Source organism: Amphiura filiformis, chromosome 11 (assembly GCF_039555335.1).
Source record: "Amphiura filiformis chromosome 11, Afil_fr2py, whole genome shotgun sequence".
In the NCBI taxonomy this organism is placed as follows: domain Eukaryota; kingdom Metazoa; phylum Echinodermata; class Ophiuroidea; order Amphilepidida; family Amphiuridae; genus Amphiura; species Amphiura filiformis.
This window is the reverse complement of record NC_092638.1, coordinates 23,815,514-23,829,875: the sequence shown is the minus strand read 5'-3', so window position 1 is coordinate 23,829,875 and position 14,362 is coordinate 23,815,514. Positions and strand designations below refer to the sequence as shown.

General features: G+C 36.6%; 1 protein-coding gene across 1 annotated transcript; it reads right to left on the bottom strand.

The window, feature by feature from the left end:
- Nucleotides 1-271: 271 nt before the first annotated feature.
- LOC140163959 (uncharacterized) lies at nucleotides 272-3,951 on the bottom strand. Its single transcript, XM_072187255.1, has 2 exons — nucleotides 3,820-3,951; nucleotides 272-3,497 (listed from the first exon to the last, which is right to left on the bottom strand). Exons 1-2 carry the CDS (start codon nucleotides 3,930-3,932, stop codon nucleotides 2,294-2,296), a joined length of 1,317 nt encoding a protein of 438 aa, XP_072043356.1. The 5' UTR covers nucleotides 3,933-3,951; the 3' UTR covers nucleotides 272-2,293.
- Nucleotides 3,952-14,362: the final 10,411 nt, after the last annotated feature.

Here is a 14,362-nt window from a genome sequence, read left to right as displayed (position 1 = left end):
TTTTTTCTATATCGAACGAAAGCTAACATATAACACTTCCCCCTAAAAACACTTTTTCACATTAGGTCAACAGATAACGCAATTCAATGTTATGTTATAGCAAGGCGAATGTGGTAAATCTGTTGAGAACTACCTATCCAAGCACATTTTTTGACCAGAATGTAGGTTTTAAAAGTCAAAACCTCAACTCTTCCTTACAATATTTTCAAAATTTTATGTCATTTAATAAAAGAGCACACTTACATTTGCCATATACTAGCTACATTAGAATGAGCAACGCCCAATTCTCTTTAAATTGCAAATCTTGTGCAAAAAGTTACTGATTTCGCCTGTTTTGTCATACGGTTGTAAATTTATTGAACTATGACTTTGCTAAAGAGCGCTTACAAATTGATATGATCCAGAAGGCGTTCGACACTGTTGACCATGTTATTCTCTACAGGAAACTCCGGGTCATGGGTATTGCCTCAGTGGATTGGTTTGAGTCTTATCTGAATTGTACATGTAGGACTCAAATTGTCAACGTATTAACCAAGTTGACTCGAATTCGCTTGGCGTGTCATGTGGCGTGCCCCAAGGCCGCTTCTTTTTCTGTGCTTTGTCGACTGCAAACTTTTACTCTATGCTGGTGACAGCTCCCTCTTGGTTTCAGACTAGGATCCTGATTGTATTACTGAAAAAGAAAACTCAGGAAGATAAAATCTTTCACATTTACCTGTGGTGGTGAATCTTTAAAATCTATATACAAAAAGTGCTCATTATTTGGGTGTCACATTGGATGAGTCTCTAATGGGTGAAAACATTGCGTGGGAAGTCATAAAAGTGCTGGGTGTCTAAATCGTAAAACTCGTAAAACTTAAGTTTCAGCTCTCATCCTGTGCCATTAACATTATGCATGTTCTTCATGGTTTTCTTCACTGCCTCAATATTTTAAAGGAATGCTTCAAACCATGCAGAACAAAGCAGTCAGGTTTGTTTTGGATTTAGGTCCACCGTCACGTGCCTATGTTGGGCAAGAACAACGTAATGAACTTGACTTTTTATTAGCAGAGGACCGTGGCCCAACTAAAACTGAACCAGGTATTTAAAATCTACCATGGTCTTTCACCCGATTATTCTAATTGCAATTTTATCCACATTGCATTATTACATAACTACAGTACCAGGGTTAACCCACACAATTTTGTTGTTCCTGGTATTCAGGCAAAGCTAACTTTTTTACAGTGGCATAAAACATTGAAATTCTTTGCCAAACTCTCAAATAACAAATTACTGAACTTTCCCAATTCAAAAATGCAACCAAAAATGCCTGTCTGAGCAAACCTTGATGACTGAGCAGAGTTCCTCTTCGCAACTTCATGGCATGTTTTTTGTTGGTTTTGCTAGTGCAATTAAGATTTTGGCTTTATCTTTATCTCTTTTTTCATACTATTTATTGGCGCGCCTGTTTTGTGCTGTTTTGTCCTCTTTGTCATTCAATTAAAGGACCCCAACGTAAATAAGCCTCTATTATAAGAGTCTTGTTTGGGCTATCCTTGGTACTTAATGGAATTTTTAGAATATTCTCATTTTTGTCGTTTTATATACTGGTGCTTCACACTTTGCATTCATCATATATTTTATGTCTTTTAATATGTGCAATCTGATTTAAATTGTCTGAAATTGTAATTTTTAATGTTTGAGTGCTGATAAATATGAAATATGAAATGAAATAACCGGGCTGAACCAAAGCACTATAGTCCTGTAGAGAGCCGTATGCTTGGAGTTGTACGACATAACCTTTACGCGTGCCCAGAGAAGCTAAAGAAGATGGTCTACAGAAGCCTATTCCGACCTAATGCCGAGTATGTCATCGTAGCATGGAATCCATACCAGAAGAGAAACTCACGTGATCTTGAAAAAATCCAGGGGGGCTGCCAGATTCATCAACGACAATTACGAGCGCACCAAAAGCACAGTCACTCGTCTTCTAAATGATCTAGGATGGCATACACTAGGGGACGCAAAGACTCCCTCTCATGTATAAGATCAAAAACAACATGAGTGACATCTCCGGTGACCGATACCTAAAAAAACCCTGCAACCTGACGCTTTCTTATTATCAACGCCAAAATCTATTACCCTCACAGCTGTCAGTGCCCGCCTGGACATCCACAAGTAGTCTTATTTTCCCAGAACTGTAGGGCAGTGGAATACGCTTGACAACACTGTTGTAAATGCAACATCATTGAAAACTTTCAAGCAACAACTTCTTCAGTAATCCTCATACCACGCACAAGCCAGGAATCATACTCTAATCGAATCCAGGCAGCATATCCCAGAAAGAAGTAGAGCGAACTTCAGGATTTTCAACTTGTATCTCAACATCTTTAGTCATCTTTGGTATCTTCTCCTTAGCATGTAGTGCTATTATTCTGTATCCTATCAGTTTAACGTAGGCTATCTTAGGAAGGGAAAGTATGACATCATACGCTGCCAAAAGCCACTCTGGTGATGGCTGTAGCTGTTGGTTCTGCAATAGATAAAGTTTTTCGATAGAAGGGTGACCGTCCAACACCCTGATACCAATTGGTGTATAGATTCCATCTGTAAGCTTAAGAATTGTAACCTTCTTCAGGTGTTTGGCAATGAGGCTGATGTTCTCATCTGTAATCGTGTTGCCGTAGAGTTCCAATATTTGCAGTTGTGTCAATGCCGAGGTCATCAGTGCAAAGGTTTCATATGAGAGCGCCTGTATTCCAATCAGTGATAGACACCTCAACTTATGCCATTGGTCAGAGATACCACGCACAAACTTGTCCAGGTTTACCCATGTTTGGGTTTTTTCCGGAGCATTGGTTGAAAACCTGAAGGATTTTATTTTGGTCAACTTGTGGAGTGGCATCAACACTGTATTTAGTTGATGATCGGGTCCTCCAGCTACCCGCGTGTTGAAAAGGCTAAGGTCGGTCATATTTGAATCAGATAGTGCCACGCAACCCTCTTGGCTCAAACTCACTTCATTAAGTTTCAGACGCCAAAGATTGGTACAATTTGCAAAGCAAATTATTAGTTTTTTCCATAGCAAAATCATTACTTTTTCCGTTTGCAAACCATTAGTTTTGCCCATTGAAAATTCACACATCTTGATGGTTTTCGGCAAATGCATCATTTCTGGAAAATATAAAGGTGTGACTAAACTATCTGACAAATCGGCCGTGTCTGGTGGATCATTCGCAAGTAGGAAAGAAATAGTTTCTAGGTTGCCACAATGTATTTTCAGGTGCGTTAGGATATCCCTGCTTACAACATTAAGATAAATAGATTTCAATGAGCCACCAGTGTACTTCTTCAGGAAATCCAGAACAGATTCTTGGTCATTGGGAAACATCCAAGCCTTTCTGTATCTGCTAGCTATCAATTTCTTCCTTGGCATTGTCATTTGTTGTTCTTGCCAGAAATCAACATGTGTCCAGACTTGAGGGTTAGACAGTATTCTATGACATCTCTTGGAAACTCTGTGAAATGAAAGACAGTACAAAAGAAAATATAACATTTCAATATTATATAAACTATGTACCGCGATATTAACTTCTTTATAAATGCAGGTTAGTCAAGTACGAAACATTTTGTGCTTTATTCTTTTAAGAACAATCGTTTTTCTTCTAGTTTTGGTCTTAAAGTTAATTGGTTTTTCAGATTGTTGTTTGAGTAACAAAAAGTTGTGAGTTATTTCAATAAATCCATCCAGTGAGAAACAATTAACATCAAACAAAGTGTCGAACAATGACAAGCCTTGATTGTGTCCGTTTGTCTGTCTGTACTGCGCGTGCTACATACCTCATGACCATAAGACGTTCATATAGAGTGAGGAATGAGAAGATGATAATGAGAGCATCATCAGTGAGGGTGTCAATATGACATTCAGACGATGACGTTATCACTTGACCCATTTTCCAAACGCAGACTATTCCAATCTGAGGAAAAACATTTAGAAAATAATACAAATGAATTTACAAAACTCCCCCTTTCATCCAATGACAAAATATTTCATATTTTTCAGTCCAATCCGACTGCCTGGCCAGGAAACACTTCTTGACCAGGCAGCATGTTACCTAGGGAGGCAACATGGTATCCCACAATGCAACACTCTATATCAAATGAAGTCCCCTCAAATAGATGGCGACTAAAAATCATTAGAAACATTCTGATTCTGTTTGAAGAAAGAATTCTGCCAAATTAAAGTACAATGAACATGTATACATTGTTTTTAGCACAATATTTGCAAAGAAATGCATATTCATGACTACTTTCAGTCATACAATCTAATTAATTCCATTAGTTATTGATGTAAACAAAGTCATGGAATAAATCTTGGTATTATGAAAACGGTAGGTCTAAAAAGGCATAATAATAAATTGAAACGTGTACTTGTATGGTCCACTCCATTAATCTATTTAAGGGGGTACTACACCCCCTGATAAATTTTGTGACTAATTTTGCATTTTTCTCAAAAAATAACTACACACAGGTAACAAAAGTTATGTATATTATAGGGGCAAGGAATCCAATTACCTCACTGAAATATCAGTGATTCAAGACAAGTGGTTCATTATATATGTTAAGAAATAACCCAGCAAACACAAAACGTTTTCGACATCATTCGCAAACGGTTATAAAAGGTTGTCAGAAAACATTTAAATGTCGGGTTATATAAAGGGTATATTAAGAGTTTAAAACGTTTTCATAACCTTAAAAAACATTTTTTGATAATATACTGCTCAGCAAACAAAAATGTTTTACAGAAAACGTTTAAATGTCGGGTTACATAAAGGGTATAAAAACGTTTTAATAACATTCCAAAAACATTCTTGAAAACTTGATACAAAACATTCTAAACAGAATGTTATGTTGTGGTTGAAAAAATATTTTGCGAAAAATGTTTGCCCAAAATATTTTCAATAACGTTTTAAAAACGGTTTCATGACCTTTATATAACCCGATATTTAAATGTTATTAAAAGGTTTTGAAAAAAACATTTTAAGAACATTTCTGTGTTTGCTGGGTTCAAATATTTTAACATATGCACGGCCTCAACCAAAATTTTTTGATATATGGTTTAGATACATATATAAATAGCATTATTGATAGACGTTGCTTAATTCAACTCTTAATTAGTGATTAATTAGTACTTAATTACATCAAAATATATACTGCCCTCCGTGGTGAAGTTTGGCCATGACAGATCATTCCATCTTATTATTTGGGAAAAGTCACTATGTTGTCATAGTGACTGGAAGATCATGTTTCTCAGAGATGACCTTCACAAGTTTTGCAACATACTCAGCAGGCTGTCTGAAACTAGTGAGTACCACTTGGGGAGTTTTGAATAAGAAAAGAGTTAACATGGTTTTAAAAATAAATGCATGTATGAAATTTACACACACCTTACTGATTATTGTTATAGTTTTACACTTTTTGCTTGATCTGTGCTGATGGTCAGTTTCACCACAACTTTTACACACTCCATTCTCAGTCCCCTTTGAGTTTTTGTTTGGCTTTGTTCTCTTGTACATCATAGGCCTATTTGATGATGTGGCTGGTCTGCTCATGATAGAAACATTATATTATGCAATAATAATGATTTTAATTGCTTTACAATTGGCTGTGGATCATCTCAAACCATAGACTAAACATTTAGTTTAGTGAGTTTACTAGCAAGTTTCAAGTTATAATGAATTCAAGTCTCTGTCAAACTATTTGTGGAAATTATTAATAATGTCCAAACACAGTAAATATATATCCTAATTTGTGATTTTGTTCTTTCTTTTTATGATTTTAAATACTCTACCCACAATTTTTTAGAGAAAGTACCATTTCTATTAAAGGCTACCAAAATAAAACTCTCTAATTTATAGGCCCTACCCCACCTTGACCAGGCGAGACATAGCCACAGGCATGGTTGGCACAGTTACATGTGCAACAGGTGACTAGATTAGCTAAGACTTTTGCACCCTCATTATGTTAAAATTTACCCAAAGCTGGAAATGGTAGAGTCCACTCTTTGTGTAAACATATTGGTAACCAGGACTATTGACTCTGCTTTTTGGTAACAGGGTGAGGAAGGCAGGGTGTAAAGAAATGAGTGGCATGGGTATTTGGTGTATTGTATGGGGAAGACATCTACATTTTCGAACAGGGAGAATTTCAGCTTTCAGCTCATATAAGAAACATTAGGTAAAAGCTTTGTAAACTTTAGTTAAACCTACCTTTATTTGGACTTAGATAGATCATACTTTTAACATTTTCTAACAAAGTTAGTTATTTTTCTACCACTTACAGCTGGTTCAACCTACATACTTGTACTTTTCACTGATTGCACAACAGGATATGTCTCAACTTTTGACCAAAGGGCCCATCAATACAATGAATCGTTCCAAAGTTACATCCCTTCAAAGAGAGGCTCTAAATTTGAAGGGATGACTGTATTTATGCCTAGTAAATGTGGATGGAACCCGGGGGGTTCACTCCCATTGTGGCCTGTGCACCATCCGCGATAATCAACTTTTGAAAAGCACCCTAAACAAGGATTTAACCCTTGGCTAAAACGATACCCTAAACACGGATTTTCTTCCTTGCATCAAATTTCATACCCTAAATTTCATTTCCGCGTATTTTAGCAATTGCAATTTTGCTACCCTTTTTCCCAATATTTCATGTTTTTGACACCCTAAACACGTTACGCGCGTATCGTGCCTACGCACGAAAAACTACCCTTTTACGCGCTTTCATTATCGCGGATGGTGTACAGCCCACAATGGGAGTGACCCCCCCGGGATGGAATCATGAATGAATGGGCCCTATGGCCAAAATGATGTTTACAGTCCATTCTAGGCAGGGACCAACTTTGAAGTTTGTATCTGGAAAGGATTTTCCAAACCATGGTTTCAAAGAAATTGTCGGTTTTTCACTGAAAACAAGAATATTGTGATCTTACAGAGTGCTTTAACAGAGGCCAATTTTAATGCAGTTTGATTAGTTAGGAAGTGCATACTCTCACTCAAGTTTCATAGGGTTTTTAGTTTTTTTTAATAGCATGGATACTTTTTGAGCTATAGTCCAAAACGTGAAGATGCGTGTATTCAACAAAGCGGTGCACTGATTGACACAATATTTGGCAAAAGTGTTTGCAAAAATAGTTTACAATAACATTTTTGAAAACATTTAAAAATATTGTTGTAGTGTGTTTTCATACAAAACGTTTTAAAACGTTATCATGACCTTTATATAACCCGACATTTTAAAGCCAAAATATAACTTATTTAAAACGTTTTTAAAACGTTTTTGTGTTTGCTGGGAAGGTACATTCTAGCGGTACCTCTTTCCTTATCATAAATAACGTACCGCTTATCTTGAGTCACTGAAATTCTGGTGTAGTGACTGGATTCCTTGCCCCTATAATATACATAACTTTCGCTCAGGAGAGCGTGGCGCAATGGTACTTGCCTTTGGTGCATGAGGTCCCGGGTTCGATTCCTGGCGGTGGCGATTTGCTGGGATATTGACTTGGAAAAAAAATAAGTCTGAAATTAATTGGCAACATCTGTAGATTAAGTTTAGACTTCCGCTCTCCCCCATGGTTCATTTAGAATTGGGTAAATGAATCATGAAAGTACCCCGTCCTTCGGAGGGGACGTTAAGCCGTCGGTCCCGTGTGCAGAGAGCCATACCTGTACATGTATCTCGCAGTCAGTTTCGAAAAGAGTAGGGTGTTAACCCCTGACTGTTCCCAACCCGTCCCGGTGTTCAAATGGACCCCAATGGAAATAAGCTTCAATAGAGGCTTTCTTGGGTTATCCAGGGTTGTCACAACCCGAACAAATCAAATCAAATCAAATTGTTACCAGTGTGTTATTATTTTGTGAGAAAAATGCAAAAATAGTCACAAATTTGTCAAGGGGTCTAGTACTCCCTTAAATCACACTTATTTCCATATTGTAAATGCCCGTCGATCCTTTTTATCAAAATTCAGGTCAACACAAAACACGACACGCAACTTAATCATGTTAATCTACACAATTCTAAATTCTAAATATAAATAATACATCACATAAGCCACAAGCTTATCCAGCAAATGCATATGCATTTTGTCCTACTATTTCCCTTACGGTATTAGCCATGATAACCACATTAAGGGCTGGGGTATGAACGTTTGGACAGTATTTATTTTGGGACATTAGAGCACATCAGACATATCGAATTGCATTCTGAATACGAAGAATGTCATTCTGATATCAAATAATTTTGATTTTTGAAATTCGCAATTTAATACACATTTTATGGCAAATCATTAAAATTGATATTTTTGATATTTAACAGTAGGCCTACTTGAAGTAAACTTTATAAATCTGATGATTTATACTTAAAATGTATGTAGGTGGGATGAAAAGCCGACGATCAATTGAACATTTGACCTTTCGTATTGAAGATATGGAATTTTTTTCCCAAAACACCAAAAAAAATTAGGTCTTTTTGGGAAGAAAATCCATATCTTCAATATGAAAGGTCAAAATTTTCAATTGACCGTCGGCTTTTCCTCCCTGCTACATACACTTTAAGAATATATCATTAGATTTATATAATTTACTTCGAGGACTGTTATATATCAAAATTTGAAAAATATCAAATTTTTATAATTTGTCATAAAATTTGTATTATATTGTGATTTTCAAAAAATTAAAATTATTTGATATCAGAAAGACATGCTTCGTATTCAGAATGCAATTCGATAGGTCTGAGGTGCTCTCATGTCCCACAAAAAATACTGCCGAGACGCAATAAACGGTCATTTTAGATCCCTTAACGCTATTTTATATGTAATTACAATAATGAACTTACCCTGCCCTGTAAGATCAAGCAGTGAGTAAAATGTGTTCATTTAGTCCATGTACAATGTATACCCCGCGTTTGAAATCATTGGAAAGGCTTCACATGCCGTGCCCATGAGTCTAAAGTTCATATCAGTATTCATCATCAATTGTGATGCGATCAAGCAAACTCAGTCGGAACTCGGATATATTAAATTTTCAGTTGCTTGTGGGATAGTAAAAAGCTTTTACAAATCTGGATTTTTCAGAAAACCCAATTGAAATTGAACAACCAGTTCCAAAGATATGGGCAATTAAGGCGTTTCCAAAACACAAGGAAACAAAAGGAAATATTTCCTTTGTGTGGCTCTCACTCAAAATCAATATTTCCGAGTTCCGACTGATTTTGCTTGATTTTTTCTAACGTAGATATAGTTCAGTGAAAGTTGAAATTATATTTACCGCATGATGCTATCTGCTGTAGATAGTTCGGTGAAACCTATGACGTTGTATTCACAACATTCTAGTTACTGTAGACATTTCATTAAGTGTTGTTGCAACAAGACGCAATCTGCTGTAGATAGTGAAAGTGAAACCTATGCCGCCTTTGTATTGACTACAATATCATAATCTGTAGAGATTTCATTGAGTGCTAACAAGATGGTATCTACTTTAGAATCAGTGGAGTTCGTATTTGTTTACTGCTTTATACCGCTGCTAGATCACAGAAATAAACAGCTAGTGTGAAAGTCACATGTTCGAAGTGGCTTTCTTTTCATTGATTTTTATCTTCAAATATAACTGAAGACCGAATTAAAAACTAGTTTGTGTATGACGTCCTGTCAACTAGACCAAAAATGCTGTATTGCGCAGGTCAGCAACCAACCTTTGCCCTGACGTCAGACTCAAACTAGTCTTTGTTTAGTTGACCTTTTCGGTAAATCCCATAAGCCTTTGCAAGTACACCTGAGATGTAGTCATTTGACGTCACGCTGACTTACAATGTGCAGTAACGATGTTTGCTAAACGATGTTCGCATCGGCGCAAATCGGCGTGACGTCAAATGACGACATCTCATGTGTACTCGCAAAGGCTCATGAGATTTATCGAAAAGGTCAATTCGGTCTTCAATAAATTATACTGTTCATTTACATAAGGTTGGATACCAGGATCGTATGATTTGTTGAACCTCCTAATTAGCATAATTTTAGTTACGTCCATATCTGGTTGTACTTTTAATTATTAATTCCTTAAGTCCTCTTAAGACAAGGCGACAATTAATGACTAAAAAGTCATTAATTGTCGCCTTGTCTAATTATTGTGCCGAAAAATGAATGTCATTTGCACTTTGCTGTCCACTGCTACATTTTGAAGTACTGAGGTGTTAGTCTAATATGTTAGGAAAATATTTCTGCTGATGCTCCCATGTTGACATTGACTAAATCAGCTGTATATTTCGCTCGAAATGTGTAGCTTCTTGTCCGCTATTTTATTTTCTCAGACGACTTGTATACGTTTCTCTAGAAGCTGTTAAGGGCTGTAAAGGTTAGGAACAGTTGTAAGGTTTCTCAACATGTACAGCTTCACCCTTAGAAAAATATAAAGGGTCATTCAAAGTGTATTCGTGTCTGTTTCCAAAACGGATTTTCGCATAATTCCAGGTGAAGCCCCCGATGATATGGTAAAAGCAATGTTAGTTGTGTTACTAATAGCACTAATCCGTTTGTCTTCATTCCTCACCACTTGAAGTTCTTTATGAGTTCTTTTAGAATCGTCAGAAGTTGTTTTAGAGACACATCGGTCTCCACAAAAAGCTCTCATCATGGCATTTCGGTAAATGTTGCAGCTTTTAAAAACGTACAAAAATGGATTAATGATCGAATTAAGAAATAGAAATGCTCTTCCGACTAACAAAACCAGTGCTTCGCTGTAATGTGATCTTAATAGACCCACACCCCCTACGTTATCAAATACGTCATCTAAAGAAAAGATTCTCTGAGGAACCTGGCAAATGAAGAATATGATGCCGTTTGCGACAAGTGTTCGTGTCACCCGTTTGCTTACATTTTGAGATTGCGAGGATCGTTTAGACAAACTTCGTACAGCTATGATGATCTTGACAAAGATCACACAATTAAGGATCATGCTAACCACCAGTGTCACTATGTGAAATAGATTGACATAGATATCAGCCGCGCTACTTTCAGGATCACAGTCATTGAATGTTATTGGTAAATTGTCGAATTCCTCCGATTCTGGCCATAAGATACAATGAAACACGGATCGTGAAAATTGTGGTACGCCCGTTAAAGTGAAAAGCAAAGACATTATCCAGACTGCGATGACTATTTTCAATATAACATACTTTCTTCCGAAATTACGATGTTGCACTGGTCGGCAGATAGCCAAATACCGCTCTACGGTAATCAGTGTAATAAAACCAAGCGACCCCAAGTGCCACCAATGCGTTGAAATCTGCCATATTGAGCATGCGAATGAGGAACTCACAGGAAATGAACCATTCACGGGACTGGTCATATAGGTAGCAACATACCAAACAGTAGCAAATATCAATAACAATATATCACATACGGCAAAATTTGCAAGGTATGTTGTCTGTCACTGTAGCATTGCGAAGTTCTTTGCTACGTATTATCGTAAATAGAAAGGCACTATTACCAAGAATTCCTATCAATGATATTACAGGTATGATATAAACTGCGATGAGGAGGATATCAAAGGTGCTGTATAAGAAGTGGTAGGCATTGTCAGGTCCAGTTAGGTTGTAGATGACCTCTGCCTCTTGGCAAATCTCCGTTATGGTAATATTCATCACATCCATCAACGATAAGTTTAAGAAATCTTCGAGAGCCTACGAGGAGCAAGGACATTACCAGTATTAGAACTTGCAAGTTTTTGTTCTGACCCGTGTAATTCGAATACGTTCTCGGTCAAATTTGAACTTAAGCGTTTAGCATGCATTCAATACCATTATAATGTTTTGCCTTATCCGCATTAACATCAAGTTCATTAAATCAATATAGTATAATCAACGTCCAAAACAATAATTGCAATTGACGTTTTGTTGTCAATTACGTTATTGACGTCACAAACGTCGTTTTACCAATTATTCATGAAAATGAAGCGTTGGAAATCCTGTAAAATATAACTATAGTTAGGTTCCAGTTACTAACTGATTATGAATGGAATGAAATGAAAATGAAATTAATGTGTGTCATATATACTAATGGCTAAAACAAATACAAAGACAATGTATTGTTTCAAGTTAATTGTATTAGTTTAGGGTTTGGTTACGTGGTTTCATATTGTTTGTAAATTTGAAGAAAGTGCTTTCAGTTGTACTTTACTGATTATAAATGGAATGAAATGAAAATGAAATTAATGTGTGTCATATATACTAATGGCTAAAACAAATACAAAGACAATGTATTGTTTCAAGTTAATTGTGTTAGTTTAGGGTTTGGTTACGTGGTATCTCATTGTGACTAATTGTAAATTTGAAGAAAGTGCCTTCAGTTTTCCTTTTAGTCTGACCACTAATTAAAGTAGACTAAGAATAGAATATAGAGGTGTCTTCATTTTGCTGTCTAATGCACTAATAGAGTACTTCCCTATATCACGGGCAAAATTATCGAGGGGCCTGCAATTTTCAGACTAATTACAGTTGTAAATTCAATGAACAATGACTTTGCTTAAAGACCGCTTACAAATTCATATGATTCCATCCTGCTTAAAAGAATTACAAGATCTACAGTGTCGAAAACAGCACTTCCACAGACCATCCGACACTTTTCCGAACCATTCGTTACAATTAACAAAATGGCTGTTGATGGTACCTCATGTTCTGACATACTGTGACCTCGAGGTTCCCGAAATTTCCCCCATAAACTCTCACCTCCTGACCACTACCTTTCTGCTGTCAAAGTATGACATGTAGCAAGGATCATTTCAATCAGGATGTGACACTTGCATGTGTCCAATTCATATGTTAACAGCATTATTGTTATTAAAATGATGAGCTGACCTGGCTAGAGGGCAATCATATCTCATATTAACCAATGATCGTACAGATACGCGACCACTGGCTTTTTTGTTCCTTATGACCAGAGGAAAAGTTTGACGTATAGCACGCACGACTCTCTAGGATATTTGGTTAAAAAGATAGAGGGTTAAGTGCACAAAATTATAAAAAAAGGTGACTATATCTCATTAACCAATGTTCCTACAGATATACGACCACTGACTTTTTTGTTCCTTATGACCAGAGGAACAGTTCGACATATCGCACGACTCTCTAGGATATTTGGTTAAGTGCACATGAGTACAAAAAGTGTCTATATCTCATTAACCCAGTATAAAACCCCTAAATCAACCATGAAACCCTTAACCAACCATGACACCCACTTACTCTCAGTGACACCTCTCGACCAACCATGACACCCCATAACCTACCCCAACACCACTTCACCTTCAGAGCCCCTTATCATGGCACTTGAGAACCAAAGATCCAAAATAAAATGACATACATGGCCCTTATTTGATCAGTAACTGATATTTTAAAATTGGCGTATAAGTGACGTATATTTATTGCTTAGCTTTCCCTTCGGGCTTTCCTTTTAAAGGGAATTTTGTAAATGAAAGAATTTCTTATCAATTTATCACCACGCATGCTCTGATGCTCAATACAATTAGTAAGAAAACCCTACTCTCATGTGTCTACGTAATAGACCACTCCCACTGACTAGCCCTTGGAATAAAAAACGTTTAGGGGGGCTGGCAAGGGGAAGGGGGTCCCAAATTTACAAAAGGTCGGCGTCAATAAAATTGCGCCCCCCCCCCCCCCATTTCGGCACAAGACTAATTGTATGCCCCACCACCGATAAGCCTACACCTTATAGGCCTATACCCCCTATTAAAATAGGTTAAAATTGTATTGAAATCAGTCTTTTAAAATATCACACTATCTGTGGACATCTTGTGACTCCCTACATTTTGGTCATCAAAAATTTTATGACCCCGACCCTTTTTTTCTTACCAAAAATGTATGACCCCAGTATATTTGGGCCCTTCCGAAGAAAATGCCAGCCCCCTAGAGTAACGAATTTTCATATCGTATTTTGTTTGGTATGCTAGGACTATAATTTACCAAGGAAGGTCTATGAGGCCCATTTATCAATTTTGTATTTATTTATTGAATAAAAATCCAAAACATGATTTTATCGTTGTTTTGTTTCATGTGTTGCTTTGTTTGTCTTGCATCGAAGGGGCCAATATCTATTTTGTAACAAATATTGTGTGGGGAAAGATGATTCTTGCATTTATTTAAATTTATTTATAAACAACATACAAAAACCAAGAAACAGTCATGCATGAGTATAAAGCAAAATATTGTACTATGTATTTTACACCAGACATAGAGTATTGGAAAATCTGCAATCAGCAATGCAAGTTGCAATATCAGAATTTTCAAAACAGCAATATACCATGTAAACAAT

Excerpts from the sequence above, each read along its gene's own strand:
- LOC140163959 (XM_072187255.1), bottom strand. The coding sequence starts at position 3,932 with ATGGGTCAAGTGATAACGTCATCGTCTGAATGTCATATTGACACCCTC. Across the intron at positions 3,498-3,819 it reads GAACGTCTTATGGTCATGAG|AGTTTCCAAGAGATGTCATA; the intron begins GTATGTAGCACG and ends TTCATTTCACAG.